General features: G+C 31.2%; 2 protein-coding genes across 2 annotated transcripts; both read left to right on the forward strand.

The window, feature by feature from the left end:
• On the forward strand, positions 1-3,494 carry LOC109170302 (NAC transcription factor ONAC010-like). The gene is made up of 7 exons (XM_019319352.1): positions 1-52; positions 830-1,034; positions 1,159-1,376; positions 1,475-1,606; positions 1,689-2,106; positions 2,210-2,363; positions 2,843-3,494. Exons 2-7 carry the CDS (start codon positions 875-877, stop codon positions 2,898-2,900), a joined length of 1,140 nt encoding a protein of 379 aa, XP_019174897.1. The 5' UTR covers positions 1-52; positions 830-874; the 3' UTR covers positions 2,901-3,494.
• Positions 3,495-8,956: 5,462 nt separating this feature from the next.
• Positions 8,957-11,537, forward strand: LOC109170301. Its single transcript, XM_019319351.1, has 6 exons — positions 8,957-9,431; positions 9,856-9,982; positions 10,466-10,602; positions 10,762-10,824; positions 10,923-10,991; positions 11,136-11,537. The coding sequence occupies exons 1-6, from the start codon at positions 9,222-9,224 to the stop codon at positions 11,205-11,207; spliced, it is 678 nt and encodes a 225-aa protein (XP_019174896.1). The 5' UTR covers positions 8,957-9,221; the 3' UTR covers positions 11,208-11,537.
• Positions 11,538-23,691: the final 12,154 nt, after the last annotated feature.

Here is a 23,691-nt window from a genome sequence, read left to right on the forward strand (position 1 = left end):
GGTGAGAGAAGGAGAAGAAAGAGAGAGAGAGAGGGGCAGAGTGAGAATCAAGGTTTGTATTTTCCTCCGAATTATCCTTAGCCCACTTCCAAAGTTCAAAGCTTTTACCTTTTTGCATTTTATTTTCCTTAATTCTTGGTACGGATAACCTGTGATTTACTTTGTGCCTGATCCCTGATTCTTGGATGGTTTTTATGATTCTTGTTTTGTTGTTTCCTTCCTGATTCTTGAACGCCTTTGATGATTCTCATCTTTAGATTGCTCTTATGTTTGTTGTTGAGGAGAAAATTTGGATTTTATGAGGAACATGGGTTGTTTGGTTTTCTGTTAATATGGTAAATTCCAAATTTTGTAGAGGTATAGGGGAGGGGGTTGATGGTTTTCCCATCATAGGTTGAAGAAATTTGTTGAGCCTATATACAAATTTGTTGTTAGTCTTTTGGAGTCAATGCTAAGTCAATGGGTCATGCTGTTGCTTCATCATTTTTAGTAAATTAAGCTAATTTTGGATTTCTTATAAGATCTTCTTTATTTGGTTCTTTACCTTTTCTGTTTAAACTCAATCTATGAAGAATTTAGTTTAGATTAGATTTCTTTAACAAATCTCTGTGACACCCCAAGATTGATAGTTTGATATAATTGGATGCGATGGTAGGATCGAGTTGTAAGACAGTAGTTGATCAAGGGATTAAATCAGTTTTGGCCTGCTTTTGCTTCGACCTGTTGCTGTTTCCTATATGTTGTTCGATTTCTTTAATGAATCAACATATGTGACATGTTCTGTTTTGTTTATGGGTTTTCTGAGAACATTCTTTTGATCTATGTAGACGGAGGTGTGATTCGTTGTTTGGTTTGGTTCTCCTGGTTGTTAGCCATGTGCCCCCCTGCAACTACTCCTCCTGATGCTATTGATTTGTATTGGACTGATGAGCAGATATTTTTACTTCTCGAAAAAGTTAAAAATGGGTCTGCTCTCCCAAATAACGTGTCTGAAGACATAAATACATACCACTTCCTGCCTTCAAATTTGCCGTGTAAGCATAAATTCATGTAACAGATTACTTTTGAGAATTGCTATTTTACCAATTCTTTTGGTGCACAAAGTTCTTGAAAAGATTGGCTATTTTACCAATGGTTTGTGAATTGTGATGTGTGCAGCTAAAATATGGTACCTAGTACAACCAACTGAGTCAAAGAAGTCGGAGCATGGATTCTGGAAAGCAAAAGGGGAAGCTAGTCGGATATATCAAAATGGTTCCATTTATGGTTGGAGGTCTACGCTGGAGTTTTTTGAAGGCCCTAATGGACGAAAAACTGGCTGGGTTTTGCAGGAGTACAAGACCGAGAAGGGAGGATATAGTGAGAAGAACCCGAAGGTGTTCACTCACACCATATTAGTATTCTTGATTTTCTTTATTATTGCTATTATCGTGGCAAGCCCATTAGTGTATTGATGGTTTGGTTTGAATTGCAGCAATCTAGATCATTGTGCACGGTTTTCCAATGCTGTGGTGGGAGCCCTAACGACATGCCATCGGTGAAAATGTTGTCGAGTGCTCCCAATGCTAACCGGGCTTCAGGAGTAGGTTCCACAAGTGAATCTCAGGTTCTTACTGCTCAAATCCCTTCGGTTGTTCTCTGTTTGAACACCTTATATTGTAGTCTAAAATCCCCGGCTTCTTCTGTAGGCGAAGAGCAAGGATGCAGGCAGCACACAATTGCCTGGAGTTGATGAAGCTATTGATGATCCTCGTAACGAAGCTTTAATCAATCAACTGCTGATGGAAGACGGGTTAGAACTGGATGATCTTACTGGGAACATTGGGGCATTGCCTGCAGCCAACAAAGCTGAAGATCCTGAAGATATAATAACTGGCGACTTCTTGGAAATGAATGATCTTGATGGCAAACTCTCCCCTTCCTCGAGTTCAGGAAATTCAAGTCACCATAATAGCTTCGCATCTGAAGATGACTTCTTTGCCACTGTGAGAAACATGGATGATGACAACAATAATGGAGACCCGAAGGGAAAGGGCTCCAGCTACAAGTGCAAGAATATGGGACCGGTGAAACCAAACGAGGTGATTATTCAGCTCGCCCCATCAGGTATGTCAAATTTAACGACTATAATTGTTCAAGAATCAAGACTTATATTCTTCCATTTATGAATCGATAACTCTGAAAACGTGTAATATAATGGCATTGACAGGATCCCTCGTTAAAGCCACTGGAAGCAAGGCAGCAGTTGAAACTCGGCCAACTTCATCAACCAACTCCAACATCCATATAAAGCCGCCACAACCCCAGCCATTAGGAGGCCGAGGCCCTCTTCATCGAGCAGCCACGAAGAACAAGTTTAAGAAGTACCTTTGCTTTCTCCCTTTCTAGATTCTCAATGTTATGCTATTAGCCTTAGCTGTGGCCTGTGTGCCTGTGAGAGAGAGAGACAAATAATAAGCATAAAGAAAGGTAGAAGATAGTTTAAATTAGTGAGAAGTGACAACCATTATCCCCCTAGCTAGAACAGCTGTTTATTGGAGGACAGCCACTTAGCCAAAAGAAAACAAGTTTTTTCTTCTTCTATAGTGTGATGAAATGTCAGCAGACCACAGCTATTTACAGTTCATAAACTTATAGTCAAGCAGTATAAGCCTTAGGTCTCCATAGGAAAAGTCTCGAGTTCAATGCTCGTTTCCCTCAAGTGTACGAAAAATTCCCCATAAAATAAAGCATTGTTCGATATGGTGTTATATATTTTCATTTGAAGGTGTATATTTTTGTCTTGCTTTGCTTATTTTACTCGTAACATAACTGAAATGTGAAAATTATTTTTGTATCTCAGAGTACATGGAGTCGCACAGAAACTGTATTGTGATCGTAGAAAAACTAAGGAAACTTGAGCGCGGGTGTTCTTTCTTGGATTCGTGGTAATAAGTTATTACTATGAGGTCAAGAAGGAACACACTCGGTCAAGTTTCTTAGTTTATCTGCAATCACAATGCCACTAAAGGGTCATGTATGAAGAAAATGCTCTACAATTGTCACTGATTTTCTTAGCTTCTTTCAGGGGTTAATACCATCTGCAGTCCTCCGAGTATAGTGGTTTTGTCATGTTTAGTCAACTTTCAAACTGACCACCCGTGGTCCAAGTTAACCACTCATGGTCCTTCAACTATCAGATTTTAATCAATCATGGTCCTTTCAGGATTACCACGACTAGTTAAATTTTGGAAGTTGAAGGATTATGGGTGGTAAACTTGAAGGTGGTAACAATTTAAAAGTCGAAGACCTATGGATGGTCAATTTGAAAGTTTAAGACTAAACGTGACAAAACGATTATACTCGAAGGGCCCTATACGACAATAACTCCTTCTAGTTTCATATTTTTAGTAGTTTGTTGATGTGTTATAAGTTCTCAACACTCTTGTAATAGGTTGCTATTTTGTGAGTGCCACACTTTTAAACGTGACTCGATATGATTCTTATTTTTATTATGATGTGAAATTCAGTACATCACAAAACTTTCTTAAGTTATAGGAAAATTGTACAAGTTACCTATTACCACTTGACAACGTGAACTTTGAATCCGATGCATCTAATATTATCAGGCAATCGATGCTCTTACATGTAAGAAAAAAATGACATGTTTTGGTAAAAATATATGATGTTTATAAGTTTTATAATATGATTTACACTCAAATAGTCAAATTTACTTCAATGTTTATTTTTTTTTTGGAAAGAAATTTACTTCAATGTTAAAAATCATTTGATTCTCTTTGTCAAATTAGTAACTTTTAGTTATTCACACGATCATAAAGTACAAAACAACTTATGTTGGACCATATAAAATATATTTTTATTCAAAAATGAAGCAATCGAACTTATGTCGTATTTGTTGGATCCAACTGGAGGTCTTTATTATTTTTATATTTTATATTACTATAAATTTTTACAAATATTTACTCATCTCCGGTATTCATTGACTTCCTTTTGTATTCTGTTATTGTCCCTATCATATACTCCGTAATTGCCTTTATTATTATTTTCTTATTGCAATATGCTTTTTCAGTTTTCAACATTTTGATCATTACAAATTTACACAATTTTTTTGGCAACAAGAAAGACTCGCATATACAGAATATACTATAGTATATCTGAAAGTATACACTTAATAAATTTTATTTTTGTGTAATATAAAGTATATATTAAACAAGAAAAGTATATTGTATTATAAATATTTTGTGTGATGAGTTTTACTATAAGGATTTTGTATTGGGAAGCCAAGTACCTAAAATAATGTCCCACCTTTTCTTATTGGGAAAAAATTGTATGAATTGTAAAATGAGTTGGGTCAATATGAATATAATACTTATATTATCAACGGTTGTTATACAGTAGACCATGGTCCATAGTGTTTGTAGATCATTGTTGTCAAATGAAATTATAGTATAATTAAAATGAAACTTTAGTGTTGTTAAAATGAAATTAGTGTGTGTGAAAAATGAAACTAAAAAACATATCTCATTCAACAACGTATTGTCAAATGGAACTGTAGTATAATTAAAGTGATACTTTAATATTGTTAAAATGAAACTAATGTATGGCCAAGATCTTATGGTCTCATGGCACAAAGATTACACTCCCATATGAGAGGTTGTGAGTTTGAGTTTTAGTGGATGTGTTATTGTAATAGAGTTATACTAAATGTATACATTCAAAAATCATGATCAAATGTAATACTTAATTAAAAATAAAATATTTATTACATATATGAGGAAATGTAATACTTTTACATTTTAATATAAAAGTATTAAAATTTTCATCAAAAGTATAACATTTTCCTTTATAAGTGCAACATTACTTATAAGAGAAAATATATTACTTTTTATTTAAAAAGTAATACTTTTACATCAAAATCTAAAAGTATTATATTTTCCCTTATAAGCAACAAACATTTTATTCATGATTTAATATTACATTTGTATATTTGTTTGACCCGACCCGACCCGTCTCACATATAAGATCCGTGCAATAGTATAACACACGTGTGACATTTATTTGTTTTGTTTTATTTTATTCATTTTCATTTTAAATATCTACTTCTATTAACAATATTTTATTTGTATTGTTTAAAATTTAATGTTTATAATATTTAATATTAATATCAATATTTTGTGTACTTAGAAATTATAGGAAAATTACATTTTTCGTCTCTAAGTTATAAGATAATTGTATAATCATCTCTAAGTGTTGGTCGTGTTCACTTTTTGCCCTTGAGTTATCATTAGCGTTGAACTTTTCGTCTTTTTATTAAATATTCATGGTCACTTTTCGTTACTGAGGTATACTAAAGTTACAAATTTTTCATCCCTAATGTTTTGTTAGTAAATGGAGAAAAAAGTGCAACGCCATTGATATTTAAGGACGAAAAGTGAGCATAATCAACACTTAGGAACGGATTTTACAATTATCGTATAATTTAGGGACGAAAAGTGTTTTTAAAAAATTATCTTAAAAATATAATTAAATACAAAAATTAAATGATTTGATTAGTGAATAATAAATTATGATAGAGAAAGTGCGATTTTTGGGGCCGGTTATTTTTGCAATATTCAATTATTTTTTTCACCAATCGTAAGCTAACTTAATTTTATATTTCGCTCTCATCAAACTTTACTATGCTTCATATGCTGTCGGTTTCAACAGTTTATATCAGATTTGATTGACTTGAAAATTTTCCTAAATAAAAAATAATCAATTTGATTAAAAAAAACAAATGTCACTATAATAAAGAAATAAAATATGGATTTAAATTTTTTACCTTCAACTTTTAATGGTTTATTTAATTTATATAATGTGGATATATAGATTTTGAATAAATTTCACTTTTAGTCTATTGATTAATATATATAATTCGCTAGGAAATTGAACGGCATGATCAAATATGATAAAAATTACATAGTTATGTACATAATTAAATAATTTTAATAATTAAGGACCTCATATGATTCATGGATTATAGTCAATGGATCAAAAGTGATTTTTTTTCTAAAGCATTCACAACTTTGTGTATGTATGTATGGAACAAAAGAAGAAAAAGATGTGACAAAATTTATTATAAAGTTAAATCTGTCACTGCTTTCGTAAATTGTATAATATGTTTCAATTGAACAACAAAATTAAATGTTTATTTTTTGTGATTAGTCAAATTTGAATAATAAATCCTATAACGGTTAGTAAAGCAATAATTTTCATATTTAAGACTAGTTAATTGATTTTTTTTTTTTTTTTTTTTGAAAAAAATAAATAAATTTGAGTTGGTTTTTTCTTCTTTTAATTGAATTATACAAAACCGACGGGCAGTAGTGTTTGTCGTGCAGTGGGGCCCTCCGACAAGTTTTTGGTAGGGTGACCTTTTGAATTTTGATATTCACTTCGATTTTTCAGTTTCAGTTTGTTTAGTTTAAAAAAAAAAAAATGAAACCATTTGATTTAATATTTTAATTCGGTTCGTTAATCGTTAATCTCAATTTTGGTTTAGCTTTAGTTCGATTGTTAGGAACCTCAATTTTCAATTTTTTTTAGTGTTTTAGCGTAAATAATTATTTATTTGTTTGTTTTTTTCTTTTTATTAATAATTTAAGATTAAAAATTTATTATGCATCTATTGAGTTCAACTAAGCTCATTTAATGAGATTATAACATGTTTAAAAAAAAAAAAAAACATTGGAGAACTCTAATGGACCAAGATAGAGTATTTTTATAATTTATTTATATAGTGCAACAAACTTTTTTGCTCATATCCAAATCAACCAGCAAGATATAATTAAAATATAAGGAAAAAATAAAACCATCCAAATGAATAGAACATGGCCATAAGTCAATAACCATGAACAATAGTGTTTTACTCATATATGTAATATTTTCACTTCAAGTGTCATACAATGGCCACACAGATTGACATCATGCATCAATTCTCATGCTCAACAATGTGGCCTGTTTGGTTGGGCGTAATTTGACTGTATTTGAATTGCAATTCAGTGAAATCCACAATTACGCTGTTTGGTTGGAGGGAATTGCAATTCCACATAATTGCAATTCCCTCATTTTGCTGAATTGCAATTCATGGGCACCCCCCTATGAATTGCAATTCGGTGGTTATGGGAAAAGAAAAAATGGATGAAATGACAAAAGTACCATTAATTATTACTACTATTATTATTACACAAGGACATTTTAATCTTTATATCACTTCTTTCATTCCCTACCCAATAATTCTATTCATCCCTACCAAACAATGTAATTTGAATTCCTACTTTATTCCCACCTTATTCTTTTCCCACTGAATTTCAATTCCTTACTTCTAACCAAACGCCATGTAAAGTCACATTTTACAGACATACAACAAAAATTAAATTCTAATTTTATTGAATGCATTAATTATGTTGACCGCCTAAATTTAACTAATGAGAAAAGTTCATATACATATGCAAGCATATGAACTTGGCGAGGGCAGCAGGTGAGGCTTGTTCGATTGCATATTTGCATTCGGTTCAATACAATTCGATTTGATTCGAAAATTTTGAATTGAATTACCTGCCCTAATTTTCGGTACCGTTACACCTCTTTTTCCGTCTTGTAACGTTTTCACATCACATTATTTTTCTTTTCCGTTGGAGACTTTGGGAAATTGTGCTTCCCTCCAAGTACTCCATTGTCGACACATACGGTGTAAGACTGTGGGAAGGTCACCACGCTATAACCTATATGCGGTATTATGTACTCACGACGTTTAGTAGTTGACCCTGGTTTTCAAAGAAATTACAATTTGTACTACCACTTATATATGCCAAATGAAGGGTTCGGGTGAGAACACTAATCCGGTAAGAAGTGCCGACACATCTACACCATTCATAAATCAAATGTTAGAATCTTACCATTACTAAAATTTTTAAGTTTGCAATAATTATAGAACAAAATATGCTCTTAAACTTTTTAATGTTTATAAAGTTGACATCGTGTTTTTTTTTTTTTTTTTTTTCTTTAAACAAAAATCCTCCAGCATTGATGAACTTTGATAGACAGTTAAAATTAGTCATTACTTTTTACTATGTTATCATTTGATTATGTATATATAATCGATATTCTCGCTGCGTAATCTATATTAATAACATAAAACATAAAGAAGAAAAACAAAATTAGTCAATACGTTATGAAATAAAACAGTAGCGGGTCAACAGGCTGAATCAACAACTTTTTGCCTGAACGCGTTTTATCTTTAACGGTTAAGAAAGTCTTGAAAAGTTAATTGAAAATATACATTTATATTTTATAAGAAATTTCTAAAGTATTAGTAACGAAAAGCTATTGCAAAAAGTTCAAATTCTGAGGTTGTATTGGATTGAGCTTATATCCTATGCAAGAAAAATTAGCGTTGATCAACATTGTAAATTTTTAAATATTTTATGTATTATACACTTAACAATATTGATGAAATTGAAACTTGAAAGTATATTAAATACAATGTTTAATTAAGTAGCTTGTAGCTCAATAACATCTATGTGACTGTCTTTATCGTTAAATACAATGACATTTTGATTTTTTTTATATAAAGTAAGTTGACTAAAGAAAGTTGATGGAGGACCAAAATTATTATGACATAATAATATTAAGACTAAAAAGATATTTTGAAGAGGAAAACCGACAATATTTTGAAATTAAAAATAAAAAATTAAAAGTGAATTATCTATAAAATATAAATTTAGGACAAAAAATTGAACTAATTCTTTTGTTGTTATGTGGTGTACTTTGATTGGTTGATCTGAGCTCATTGGGATTCATAGCGTAGCCTACTACAGCAACGAAGGAATTATTATTACGGAGTATATTAAATTAAATTATTAATATATGCAAAAAAAAAAATAAAATTATTAATAATAAGGGGGAGAGAGAGAGAGAGAGAAAAGAGGTAGAAAAAACACACACGCAACACTGTCACTCTCATCCTCTCTCTGTCCACTTTCTCTCTCTTCAACCACTGTGTTTTCTTCTTCTCAAAAAATCCCAAATTTCGCACCATTTTCCTACTCGTTTCCCTCCAAGACTGCATTTTTTCAACTCCACAATGCGCGATCTCTCTGTGGGTTCCATTTTCCTGGGCTGAATTGCAGGATTTCGCGGAGTTCTGAAGCAAATTCTCCCGGCTGAAATAGGGAAGAAACATGCTCGAAACAGTGCAGAGTAGCTCAGTGCATCGCGTTGGTGGGTTCTCGCAATTGCAGAGCTGCGGGGAGAGCAGTGAGGAGGAGCTCACGGTGCTGCCTCGCCACACCAAGGTGGTTGTCACCGGAAACAACCGTACCAAGTCCGTGCTCGTGGGTCTTGAGGGTGTGGTCAAGAAAGCTGTTGGCCTTGGTGGATGGCATTGGCTGGTAATTCCCTCCAAAAAGTTTGATTCTTTTCATGTTTTGGAGTAATTGCATTAGATCTTGGCTTAATCTGCTTCCAATGTACGCTCTTTAATTTGAATTTTTATTTAATTTATTCACTTCTTCTTTTTACTGTTTTTAGTGCCCTGGTATTGTCTTGAACTGTGATTTTCTCCATTCTCTATTATTTATCAATGCTTCAAGATTCCCTCATCGAATACATGGGAAAAGGGACTGTGAATTCTGTTGTTTTTGTGGACTTTTGATAAAGCTAAATATCTATCTTGCAGATTGGCATCCATTTAGTCTTTATTGGAATGGCACAAATAAAATAATCAATTGAAATGCTCTATTCACATTTGCTAGTAGTGTGGATTGCACACTTGCAGTGTTTAGTTATAAGATAATTCGATGAATGAAATTGCAGGTGCTTACAAATGGCATAGAGGTTAAGCTGCAAAGGAATGCTCTAAGTGTGATTGAAGCTCCTACTGGAAATGAGGAAGATGATGACCTTGAATTCGAGAATTTTCAGTGGAATGGTTCTGATATGGGTGAGTGAATTATTCATTCTCAGTGGTAGATTCTGATGTGCTGTCATATTTTATTCCATTTCCGAGATGTTTTATTTGGTTGTGTTTCTTTAATTTGAGTGTTATGTTGTTTGTACAGCCGTGCAATTGTGCGAATAGAATGAGAGAATGAGAGAAATATATGTGTCTGTCTCACCAGTGGATGGAATTAGTTATTGCAAAATGATTTCTGATATAAAAACTTTCTAGTGTTGTAAAAAGTTGGTAATGCCGGCATGACTTTATCTTCATGATTTGCTTTTTTTGTTTGTGAAATTTTCTAGTCATGTGAAAGTGGCTTACTACTATTCTACTCTGTATATGTTTTTTTCTACGGGTTGTAACATAGGATTCTTTATGCTCTTTAGTTGTGTTTTCACAGTTCTTTACGAGTTCTTTTTTCCCCTTTTCTCCTTTTGCTGACCACTAAGTAATCCATGTACTTGCTGTTCTTTATTTCTTTAGCATCTGATGATACTCAAAAGTCCAATAGATCGAGGCCTCGCATGCTTAAATCGTCTGGGCAGTCTCACAAGACCATGTGCCGGTCTCTCTCATGTGACGCACAGTCCAAAGGCTCTGTTCCTACTCAGCGGTCCATGGTATGGAGGCTTTAGAAATCAGTAACTGCTATAATCACGTTTCTTATTGTCTCCTGTTAACGCATTTGTTACTGTCAAGGAAAAAAAGATACTTTTGTAGGCCGACTCTGGGCCAAATTGCACTATTTTCGTACTGAAAATATCTCTCTTGTGGTGCAGAAAGTTGACCTCAGCAAACTTGAGATGGCTGCACTGTGGAGATATTTGCGACACTTTAATCTCGTGAGTCTCTATCTAAAGTTGCGAGATTAGTTTTAGAATTTGTTTTATGGGGGTATGATTGGATTCCTCTATCCTTACTTTTGTGCTCCCTTTTTTAGGTGGGTTCCATACCTAACCCGTCAAAAGAGCAACTGATTGATATTGTCCAAAGGCACTTCATGTCACAGGTGCTTATTTCAACCGAGATTAGGGAACATAATTTCCGTTTATATTAGCTTAGCTTAACACATCATTTGGAGTCGTTGAATTTGCGTTTTTGAACCCTCTGGTCTAATGCCACTGATTCTTGATTTGTTCTTCTGTGGGTGAAGCAACTGGACGAGTTGCAGGTGATCGTGGGGTTCGTGCAGGCGGCAAAGAGACTGAAGACGGTCTGCAAATGAGAGACGAAAACCTTAGAGAAGAAACGTTTTGGTCCCGACACTAACAAAAACGCAGCAGAGGATCTAATGTTCACTTCCTGCTGTGCTATTATTATCATCTTGTGTATTATATATATCTGAAGTTGTGTTTATCCTTTCGACTTCAGCTCTTTTAGGCTGGTTATGTTAGTTATAGAGGATTTTACCTACCTGTCTTTGTAGCCGTAGATTTTGTAGATAATGTTTGAAGATGGGTGTATCAACTGCTTGGAGGCTTTCTACACTTCCAAAGATTTGGTTGAATATATGGCCTTTGCCCATCCACTTCAAAGTGGTTGGTTCAAATGTATAGCATTATCTGTTATTTACTTAATTTTATCATATACACATATCAGAAAATCATGGTGACTTAATGGCTCAGCAGACATAGCCAAATGTCAGTGAGCACAAATACTACTTACTGAACCAGTGAGTTAAGCTTGTACGAGCAAATTACGCTTAATTATACATTAAAGTGCATATTTAGAGACTTGAAACACAAATTTTGTTGAATAGTCATACAAATGTTTGACACATTTCATATCCTTCAACTCTTTCGAATTTTTGTAAAAGATCAACAATAACAATATTAGGGGAGTCAAGAACCAATGATCATGCATAAAAACGACTTTCCTAACTAAAACATAGGTGCCAAGCACCTTTTATGGCTCCTCTTGAGGGATGGTCACATGATCGAACTCTACTGATGGGGTTTTGACTCTTTAGACTGCAATAGATTGAGAAAGTATAGAACGGATACTACCTTGTAATGGCGTCAATAGTATTCCAAAAAAAAAAAAAAAAAAAAAAAACATAGGCTACACAATTCACTCAATTAACATTTAAGGAACAAAAAACAAATACGAGGAAAGCACTTGGCAAGTTCTTTGATGTCATCAACAATAAAGCCAATGGCAAAATTGGAAGAAGAACAATGAAATTCCCGGTAGACTTGGATGTCGTCTATTTCTACTTGAATATAATTAATCATTTTTCAACTTCTCTTTTAAGACATGAAAAAAGAAGTGAAACATCCTCGAAGGATTTAATTGACGAAATTAAACAATTCAAAGATCAAATTAGTTGAAATTGAAAACTATAAACTACATTGACAATTGGGAAACAATTGAAGGGTTAAAATAGTAATTTCCCCTTTGTTCAATTAAGAATTGGGAGATCACATTTTAAAAAGTACCCCGTAATTATTATAGAAATAATAATAATTTAAAAAGTGTACATTTTCTTAAGTGTAACTAGGCATTTGGGATCGGAGTAGCTGGGCATTTAATGTTGTCGCCAAAGATTTTCCAGTTTTAGGGGATGTTCAATTGTGGTCCGTAAATAGATTTGATTTTTTTTTTTTTTTGAAATAAATCAACAACCACTCATCAAGCAATGACACTCATCAATAGTACTATTTTAATAGCTCTATGAACGTATGGTTGAGTAAGTGAAATAAGATCTCGTACTAAAATATCATAAATTTTATTTTGGTCAACACCCTATCAATTAATTTATTACATAGAGTGTTTTTTAACACAGTTTATCTCTCATCAAATCTTACCATTTTAGTTGTCATCAAATGTATAAAACTATTCGGACCCTAATAAGCCGAGTAAAAAAGAACAAATGCATGTATTTGTAGTTATTCATTTAAGAACCTTTTTATTTCACTACTTTGGTACCATATTAAACTTGGAAGACTAGAGAATATGATGTTCCTCATCGTTGGTATGTCACTTTCACATAATTACAAGTCACTCCCATGAACCATTGTCACATGGATGGAACCCATGTCCAAAAAAAAGGTGTGATCCATTTACGAGTCTCAACATCTAGAAATTAGTAGATGAGATAACTTGTGAAATATATTTATTTTAATTTTAGATATGATTCTAATTATTCGTGGTTATTAATAAAAGTAAAATTTCTGAACTTATTTTAAATTAGTTGATCAGTTAATGAAAGTTTATCCAATTTCAAGCATATATATATATATGGTCGTGCTGCAACAAAGTTTAAGTCGTCAAAGATTAAACTTCCTGTCAGCACATGACGACATTAATTGTTATTATTTTTTTTAATAATAAGAAATTTGTTCTGGGAATTAAAAACTTAAAACATCCTCAAAATCTTACCTTTGACTGGTTGGGTATGTACGGTGCTAATTTCAGGTGACCATCATCATCATCATAATGTAATATGAGCAAGACACGACACGTACTATAACTATATGTTGTTTGGGTTTTTCCTATGAATGGTAAATTCGGATGGGGAATATAAAAGTATTTTTAGGTACAAACATATATATATATATATATATATATATATATATATATATATTAAAATCGACATGTTGTTTTCGAATCATAAACTTAACCGCTTGTTCTAGAGACTAACGGAGGAAGTAAACAGTGAAATGTGCCCACAAAAACTTGTATACAAAGCTAAGTAATTTGAGTCGATATGATGTATATATGGGTGACTTATTTGTACTTTGGGCTTTATTAATTTGTTAAGTGCATATTGACAAGTAAGGGGAAACGTAGTTAATAATGCTAATATTGAACGGTTTACGTATGAGTGGTGAGATTGATGATGATAGAATTTTTTGACATTAAATTCAAATTTTCAGCTGGTTTTATATTTTTAGTAGAAACAAGATAAAAGTTCGTGTTTGTGTGTATAGTAGGATACATAATTCTTATGAAAAATGACCTAACAAATCCAACATATATATATATATATATATATATATATATATATATATAATTAAGTGGATGTTTGGGTGCCAACTGCATCACTATCCCCACCAGCTAAAGTATATATATGCGCAGCGGAAGATGACCCACATACAGGTAAGGGTGGGAGCCAATGCATTTCCCCCTCCAAACTTTTCAAGGATTATATCTTTTGACCTTTGGATTGTAGCGGTTTAGTTTCAAAAGTTAGAAAAAAGTTCCCAAGAAACTATAAGTATATTGGATAGGACTAACTCCACTATTGCTATACAAGTGAAGTCAGAAGATCGAACAATTTTGATCGGATAGATTATCATCAAGAATGAGATTTTTGATGATCCAAAGTCATAGTTAATCAGGGAGCTGAGACAGCATTATTAAGGATATCGGTGGCTGACATCTTTTGTATATGATTAGTTCTAGTTGCATTCTTTTTATGTAGCATTGTTAGACGGGTTGTTACAACAACCTGCGAACTACTTACTATCTTCTCTCCCTTGTATGCTATTTAAAGCTGATTGTTTACCTCAATAATATCAGTTAACTTCATAATCTATTAAGCATTTGTATAGGATTCAAGTTGCATGTCTAATAACAACTTATCGGTCGACTGACATGACAATCTTAGTTAGTTGTCGTATCACGCAGCCCTCCAACATGTTAGGTAATTATGATGGTTTATGATATGCATGACAGAGTGGCAGGACTCAATTGATCTGACTACAATAGTCTTTGTTATAGACCTAATTAACCAAGTTACTCGACCTATTTGCCAACATGTTTAAATTGGATTGTCTTCTACAAATATTAGATCATTTTAACTACCTTATAATTTCATTAACGAGTTTAAAATAAGATCAAAATGTAACAAATTTGATGATCAATCCCAACGTTTAAAAAAAGAAGAAAATATTGCGGGCATATATGCATGTGTAGTAAATAAGTAGTGTTGCTTACGTAAAAAGCAAGATCTTATATGAGAATGACATTTACGCAGATGTGCAGTGTCCGTAGGTGCAGAGCATAAATGAGTTTTAACCACCCAACAACCACTTAATGCAACTGAATGGATAAACGAATACAAGAATTTTAATAATAATAATAATAATAATAATAATAATAATAATAATAATAATAATAATAATATATGTAGGTATGTATGTATATATAGCATACGCATGCCGCATGAGGATTCTGCCATGATTAATCGTCAATTTGCAAGTATTTGTTTTATATATAGGAAATTTTATATTACTCAAGTTTGGCCATAGGAAGGGAATCCAAACTTAATCCGCATAATAATTTTTTATTTTTATTTTTGATAGCAATCCGCATAATAATTTATTTATATATCAGATGGAGTGATTGACTCAGGAACATTTCATTAGTTGATTAATATAGTTAATTTTAATATATACTCATTTCTTTAACTTAATTGATAATTTAATATCCCAGAAACTAATATTAACTATTAAAGCGCCGCAAACTTGTTTGGCATTACAAGGACATATATCTTTAATAATAGTGGTTTTTTTTTTTTTTTTTTTTTTTTTGGTGTTTGAGGAGTTTTTGTAAGTGTGATTAGGAAAGAGAAAATGGGATGAAAGAGGAAAAAATAAAACAATGCTGATTTTTTTTTTAAAGCTTGTTTAACGTACCCAACTAGCGCGTGCTGGGCGCAATTTTGATCTTCACGCGACATTGAATGCTTAGTAAATTAAAATGTTTGGACCCATAAACATGCAAAAACCTAATGCGTTGCAGGAGGTCTTTTTCATCTCTCTCCACATCACATTGTATTTCTTATAAACTGATACGATTAATTCAGGGTTGTACGTAGCGTGTATACATTATACCGTATGTATGTAAAATATATGAACAATGGAGTAGACCAGAGAAAGTAGAGCAAAGTGAACTTCTTTTATTCATAATTGTTCTTGCCTTTTGTAGAGAGAAGTGAGAGAGTTCTCATTCTAGAGAGAGAAAGAGAGAGAGAGTAGGTTGGAAGGACCCCTAATTTGTGAGTCTAATGGCCTATTTATAGGCCCAAGCATTGACCTTGATTTTGACCCGCTGACCCGAACCGTTTGACCCTGACCCGACTATAAATGAGAGCATGATCGTATAGGGAAGCTGAAATCGAGATATATTTCCCATCAAGAGTCCCCCAATCCGTGCCCTGACGATGAGTCAACGAGGAAGGGTTCGGGTTGAAAAATCTAACTATACGATCCGTGACTTGCGCCGGTTACCTCGTTAAAAACCTTAGACTAAGAAAAAACACAGTGGAAAAAAATCTTAGCGAAGGAAAAAAGAACACCACTTTAGAGCATCCACCCTAGTGGTTTTTTTTTTTTTTTTTTTTTTTTTTTTTTGATTTTTTTTTAGAGTCCATGGTGGGGTGGCTATGAGAGAAGGGGAAAGAAGCAAATTTTAACTCCTGCAAGAAATGGTTTTTCGTGGGCATCAAGGAGAGAGAAATAGCTCTGACAATTGTTGTTTTCCTTTTTTTTTTTTTCCATTTTCTTCCATTTTTTCTTTCTCTTTCCTATTTGGCTTCTAAAAAATTGTGTAAAAAATCAAACTGATGTGGATGCTCTTAGGGCATCCCTAATTGTAATTTTTGAAGAAGCAAAACTTATGTGGCGGAGAGAGGGAGAGGAGAGAGAATAAAATAGATCTACATACAATGCATTGGTTTTTATCAAAATTATGGGTCCCACCAAAGAAAAACAAAAGTCTCGACGGGTTCGCGTGAAGTGAACCACAACACCCATTCGGTTGCAACTTTTTCATTTGGATGACTTAATTACAATTTGGTGTGTAGTTTAATGACTTATTTGACCCTTATTCTTATACTAGCATTTTGTACGCGCGATGCGCGAAAACTTATGCCCAATATTAAAACATTGTTAAGTAACAAAATTTTAAAACTTAGTTAAAATTATGTTTCGCAATTCCTTAAAGTGATGATACTTTTGAATTAATCATATATTTGAATAATATAGTGATCAGAAAAAATATATTTATATATAATAATAATTTACAAATAATACTAAGCTAACACCCACATATATGATATATTGATATGCGCGCGCGCGCACACATACACACATATATATGATACACATATATAATTTAACATTCATATAAATATTTAATTAAAAATAGGAAAAAGATATGATAGATGTAGGTGTATGGTAAGATTGGTGGATAATTGGATATATTAAATACTAACGGTGTAAGGGTGATTTTGTCCAATACAAATGAAATGTACAACAATTAAAGCAAAATGTATATATTTATTAGCATATAAAAAATGGACAAAAATCAACGACATAACTTGTATTGACACATATTATGTTTTTAGATATTATACTAGTATTGTACTCGTGCGATGCACGGTATAAAAAATATAAGCATAAATGTTAATGTGTCATATAAATAGTTATTTTGACTTTAAAAATTTAATCAATAATAATAGAAAAAAAAAACTAATCAAAATTACAAATTATAAAAAACTTTTTTGTAAACCATATTAGTGGCTGACTTACAACATTTTTTTCGATAACATTCTTTGGATTATAAGCAAATGATTTTATTTTTTTTTTAAATCCAATTTTTGTGCAAGTCAAGATCTTGAACATTATTGATATATAACACCCTATCATCATTAATTGGGGGACAAACTCAAACAATCCAAAAGCAAAATATTTTGTTGAGGCAGCTGTTGCTGGTTGGTTCCGGGGCCCCGGTTTCATTAACCTTGGCCTCACTACTTCACTAGGCACTACCGCACTACTCACTAGCTGGCTTCTCGGGGCCCCGGTTTCTTTTAGTATATGCAACTTTATACTTATTAATGTAATCCCACCCCACAAACCCTAATTACACTAGATTATTTATAGACTATAGTAGAGGTAAATTTATAACTCGTAATCTTATATAAACTAAAATATTTTAAATGGAATGTTATTATTTGTAACATTGCAATAATTTTTTTTTGTTATTAAAAAATGTTATAAAAATAAACATATCAAATGTTAATGACATTGTGATCAAGTGGCATAGAGTAACTCTCCCAAATGAGAAATCAAGATTCAAGCCCCAGTGACTCTTAATGCTTTAATAAGTTGAGAAAGTATATTTAAACAGATACTACTTAGGTCATATATATGACTATACATACAAATCTTTTCAATTAAAATGTTCAACAAGGGACAATATAATTAGAGTAATTAAAGCATTATCTTCTTGTTTCAAAAAAAAAAAGCATTATCTTTATTTTTTTTTTGAAGGAAAAAGCATTATCTTTTTATTATTATTATTATTATTATTATTATTATTATTATTATTATTATTATTATTATTATTATTATTATTATTATTATTATTATTATTATTTTGGAGACAATGAAATTGACAATTATTACCCTTGAGGACAGGGTAAGCCCGCTTATGTGTAGTTAAAAAATTAAGAAATTAGGGAGCGTTTGGTTCGCATATGGAAATCATAATCAAAATGAGAATCAAATAATTGGTAATGATAATGGATTTTGGTAAAAGTATTTTGCATGTTTGATAGTAAGGTGAAATAGTTATCAATATTGATGTTTAGCTATGTATGATCCTATAATGGAAATAAATGTTTTAAAATTATAGAAACAAAAAATCAATGCAATTGATCCTAATATAAGAACATCCAAAGAATCAATATGAACAAAAAAATAAAAATAAAAATCTAAAAACGCTAATCAAAACTTAAAAATTAGATTACCAATAAAATGAAATGATACTTATTTTTAATTATAGAATGATATTTTTAGTTGAAAGAATAATCAAATCCTATAATTATGTTCTAAAAAGTTGTTAACCATTAACACTAACTATAATTTCAATTTCCAACACACAAGTGTGCACGCATCATTTGGGATGTTGACCAACTTTATCTAATCCCTCAATGCCTTCATCATAGTTAAGACTTGGATTGTATATTTGAGTTCATTGACCAACTCTAACTAGGAGCCTGCCCTTGACATCACTTTAATCAATAAATAATCTAGTTAGCTTAATATATAGTTCGCATCATTTGGGATATGATAATGTTGAACAACTTAATTGTTCTATCCATAATCTTTAATTAAGTTTATCCCACGAGTCAACTACTATAAATTCTTTGATGAGAAAATTATATTTTTCGTCCCTAAGTTATATAGGATAATTGTAGAATTTGTACATGAGTGTTGATTATGCTCACTTTTCGTCCCTAAGTTAACATTGGCGTTGCACTTTTCGTCCTTTCGTGCTCACTTTTCGTTCCTGAGTTATGCTAAAATTGCAAATTTCATCACTAATATAATGTTTTATTAGTAAAGAGATAAGTGCAACGTCAATGATAACTTTGAGACAAAAAGTCAGTATAACCAACAACGCTTATGAATGTATTCTACAATTGCCATATAACTTAGAGACGAAAAGTACAATTTTCCCTTCTTTTATTTATTTTTCAATTGATACTTTTTTTTTATTAAAAAAATACAACAATAGAATAAAACTAAAAACTACATAAATGAGACTAGGACACTCATGTATAGGCAATTGTAACATTAGCTGATTGAGTTAGTGGGTTTGACTAGTTGATAGCATTAGTTGATCAAAAAAACTGTTTTGACCAACTTTTTGAATTTTAGCATTTTGGAAGATTAAGATGTTACAAAAAGATAATTAATCAAACACTTATATTGAATGTTTAACTAAGTCAAATAACTAATAATAGTTAAATAAGTCAAAATTAATTGATAAGCTAACTATGTTTTCAAATGAAACCATACTGAAAATTTGTTAGTCATTCAGTCATTGCATGCGGTGACAACTCCTATACTATTATTTTACTTCCTATACATACATATGCGTGACAATTGGTGATATAGTGATATTAGATGACTCAATTTTATTTTTTTTCTTTGTTCTATCATCCACTAGTGAAAAAAAAAAATATAATAAAAGTGTTACTAATTTTTTTTCTTTTTCTATCCAGAACAAATGATACATACCAAAAATATTACTCCGTATTTTAAAGAATAATTAACTTTTTTCTTCTCCTGTTTTTGGCGTTAAATGTATCTTTTACCTTGGTAAAATAAAATTTAAAATAATTAGATTAACTCAATTTGTCTTTTCATAAATTTAGAAGTAAATTCATAAAGTTTAGGATATAACATGAAACAGAAATTTGAATTATAAAAGAAAAAAAAAAAAAAGGAAGGTTTATTTGACTGCAAGAATAAAGAGAAAAGGCAACTTGTACTCTGCAACCAATGGATGAGGTTTTATGTGATGTGGTCAAGGCCCAAGGTAGCATTTTAGTGGTGAAAATGTGTGAATAAAAATGTAAAATAATAATTGCATTAATGACGGTAGATGAGCTGTAACGGACTACTGTACCCCATCGTTCTTAACAAAGCACTCTTTCGTGGACCATGTTATTACTATTATTTTATTTTATTTTATTGCTATCCAATTTGAAAATATATATTATTAATAATACAATATTACCAATAGAATATGGAGTAGGAAGGCAGAAAACATGGTCAATGTTGCAAGAAACCTTGTATAATTGGATTTTAGGTGAGCTAAACACCAAACTTAACTACTTCTCATTCTAAGTCACAGCCAATCCAAATAATTTATTATATATATATATATATATATATATATATATATTGTATTATGTATTATTGATAATACTCGATGCAACAAAAATGTTGATAGTACTCAATGAATAAAATGCTACTACCCAATGGGCAACCTCGCCCTATGACCATAGTTGGCAAATGACCACAAGAAATGATGTAAACCAATCTAAGTTTTCTGACCTATAATTGATCGGCTCAAATCAATAAGGCTAATTGGTCACTCGTATGCTCCCATTAAGAGTTGACCTTATAGTATTGTGGTTACTAAGTCAACAACCTGACCAACTTAGATAGAGTTGCCCCCATATACGGTTATATTTGATATTATAAACACCGATTCGATTGACACAATAAACTTATCATTTACAATTAGTATAGGGAAAAATAATGTGTTTATGATAATAGGGTAAATTTAGTTCGTCAATTATTTGATATGTGGATTTACTCTTTTATTTATTATAATATGATTAAATCAACTACTTTATTAAGTGACATATTGTCAACATATTTAATTACCAATAAGATCAAATTCAACACTTTAATAATAATTGATTGACATACTATATGTATATACTTTAAATAATTGATCGAATAACTAAATATACATTGTAGCTATAATTTAGAAATTATCCATTAACAATATAATATAAGAGTAGCTATATGTATATGTTGTTGATTTCTCTTTATTTATGATATATGAAAATTTTGATTATAAACAATTTTATTTACATCAAAACTTACACTTGCTAAAGGCGTTAAAACATGCACCAGGTTTATAATGTTATAAACAAATTAATAAATTTTAATTATTTTCTCATCCATCATACCTTATCTTAATTTTAACAAATTTGATATAATTTATGACCTTGTGTTCTGTTAAAAAAAAAAAAAAAAAATCTTGTGGTCTAGTGACACGTAATGACTTTCATAAACGGGAAATCATGCGTTTGAGTTTAAGTGGGGACAATATTAACTCTTTGTGCGTATTCATAAACAGATACTACAAATAGTACTAAAAAAAGGATTAACATTATTGTGAATTAAAAATTATGAACTTTAATGCCGCATAACTTTAACTACAAGTAGCATTTTGGTGTTGGTTGTTCAAACCAAGAAATGGATGGTGCTTTGTTTTACTGTTAGATTTTCGATAACTTGCGCGAGACAATGAGGAAAAGTACCTTTTGGTGTCCCTTCCATTCGTTCAATCCTCAACCTTAACAAAATCATTATTCTAGTCAAACCTATTCCACCTTACGAGGTAACAATACATTTGGAATCATATTTCAAAATTCAAAATGAGTATTCAAATAGATGAATATAATTTTTATGCTAAAAAATTATGATTTCGATTTTAATCAATATATATTTTTGATTGAGTCTTTTTATAGTGTGATTTACATAAGGCTATTATATAGCACAAACGAAATGTATCTACTCTCGAATAATAACAACTTATTTCGCTTGTCTACACTTTTTTTTATATATATTTTGTGCGAAAAGTTTTTGGGTGTGTTTGGTTAATAGATTTACACATCAGGAATGAGAATCGAAATCATAGTTAGTGTTTGGTTGACGACTTTTTAAAACACAACTATGAGATTTGATTACACTTTTAATGAAAAATCTTATTCTCTAATTAAAAACGGGTATCATTACATCTTTTTAAGTTTGAATTAATGTTTTTAGATTTTTGTTTTGATTTTTTGTTCATATTGTTGCGTTGGATGTCATTATACTAGGATCAATTGTTTTGATTTTTTATTTTTATATTTTAAAAACTTTTATTCATATTATAATGTTATACATAACCAAACATTAATATTGGTAATCATCCAATTCCACACTATTACCAAACATTCAAAATACTTACACCAAAAATTCATTAACATTACAAATACTTTATTCACATTTCGATTCGAATTTCCATGTGTGAACCAAAGACACCCTTTCTTTTGCATGAAAAGTACAGGAAATATCAAAAGCCTCATACTATTGTTGTGCTCGACAAATTAGGTTCTTTGTTGCCTGTCTTCTACCACACGTGGATTGACCTCTCTTGCAAATCCCTTCGTTTTTAGACACAATATTTCCATGAGGATTGTTGTTAGTAAGCAACCATTTTTTTTTTTTTTATGGAGGTTAAACAATAAACCAAAATATTTTTGTTGGCTATATATGCATGCAGATAAGGAAGGAAATAATGGGAATAAACTACAATTTTAATATTAGAAAACATGAATCTTCACAAAGGAAAATACATTGTACTCCTTTTGATGTTTTCCCTTATCCTAAATTTCATCATGACGTGGCTTATAATAGTTGAGTGTTTATAAATTGACTAAATCACCAATTTGTAATAAAAGATTAAAGTATTCAATCAAATAGTGTCGTGACATGAGAAAAAAATTATGATGAAAAAATTTTGAAGCGACAAATTAGTACTTCTCTTTCACAAATTTATATCCAAATTATTGTAACATAGCAATACTATAATATTAATATTATATTCTTCAGGTTGCCAATGACTTTGTGGTCAAGTGGCATGAAATGACTCTTCCAAATGAGAGGTCACTGATGCTACATCCTAACATATCAGCAGGCAACATATTTTTGACCTCCATGGAACTATAGGACTTTACTAAATGCATATGTTAAAGGGACGGTCTGACTTAGATTTTTTTATTTTTATAATATGAAATTTATTAAGATTCATTAATTTCTCATGCATCAAAAAGATATTAAATTTGGACATATTTTTATTTTATTTTATGGAAATTTTTAATTGCCATACTCTTTTATTATATACATTTTTTAAATAAATTAAAACATGGAATGATAAAATGAATGTATCCCTCGTACCTATCAAGTAATGCACTAAGATTTTATTCTCATTTTTAGTATATTGGATACATCTTTTCAAGACATGCCATTATAACTTCAATTATATGCACTCATCTATTATATTGTATGGAGTAAATAAGAGTAAATCTGCATGCAAAACAAATTAAATTGTAACATATTTTACTC

The sequence above is a fragment of the Ipomoea nil genome, unplaced genomic scaffold (genome assembly GCF_001879475.1).
Source record: "Ipomoea nil cultivar Tokyo-kokei standard unplaced genomic scaffold, Asagao_1.1 scaffold3321, whole genome shotgun sequence".
Lineage (NCBI taxonomy): Eukaryota > Viridiplantae > Streptophyta > Magnoliopsida > Solanales > Convolvulaceae > Ipomoea > Ipomoea nil.

Coding starts and splice junctions, on each gene's coding strand:
- LOC109170302 (XM_019319352.1), top strand. CDS start 875: ATGTGCCCCCCTGCAACTACTCCTCCTGATGCTATTGATTTGTATTGG. Junction 1,377..1,474: donor ATAGTGAGAAGAACCCGAAG/GTGTTCACTCAC, acceptor TTTGAATTGCAG/CAATCTAGATCATTGTGCAC. Junction 2,107..2,209: donor TATTCAGCTCGCCCCATCAG/GTATGTCAAATT, acceptor TGGCATTGACAG/GATCCCTCGTTAAAGCCACT.
- LOC109170301 (XM_019319351.1), top strand. CDS start 9,222: ATGCTCGAAACAGTGCAGAGTAGCTCAGTGCATCGCGTTGGTGGGTTC. Junction 10,825..10,922: donor ATTTGCGACACTTTAATCTC/GTGAGTCTCTAT, acceptor TCCCTTTTTTAG/GTGGGTTCCATACCTAACCC. Junction 10,992..11,135: donor AAAGGCACTTCATGTCACAG/GTGCTTATTTCA, acceptor CTGTGGGTGAAG/CAACTGGACGAGTTGCAGGT.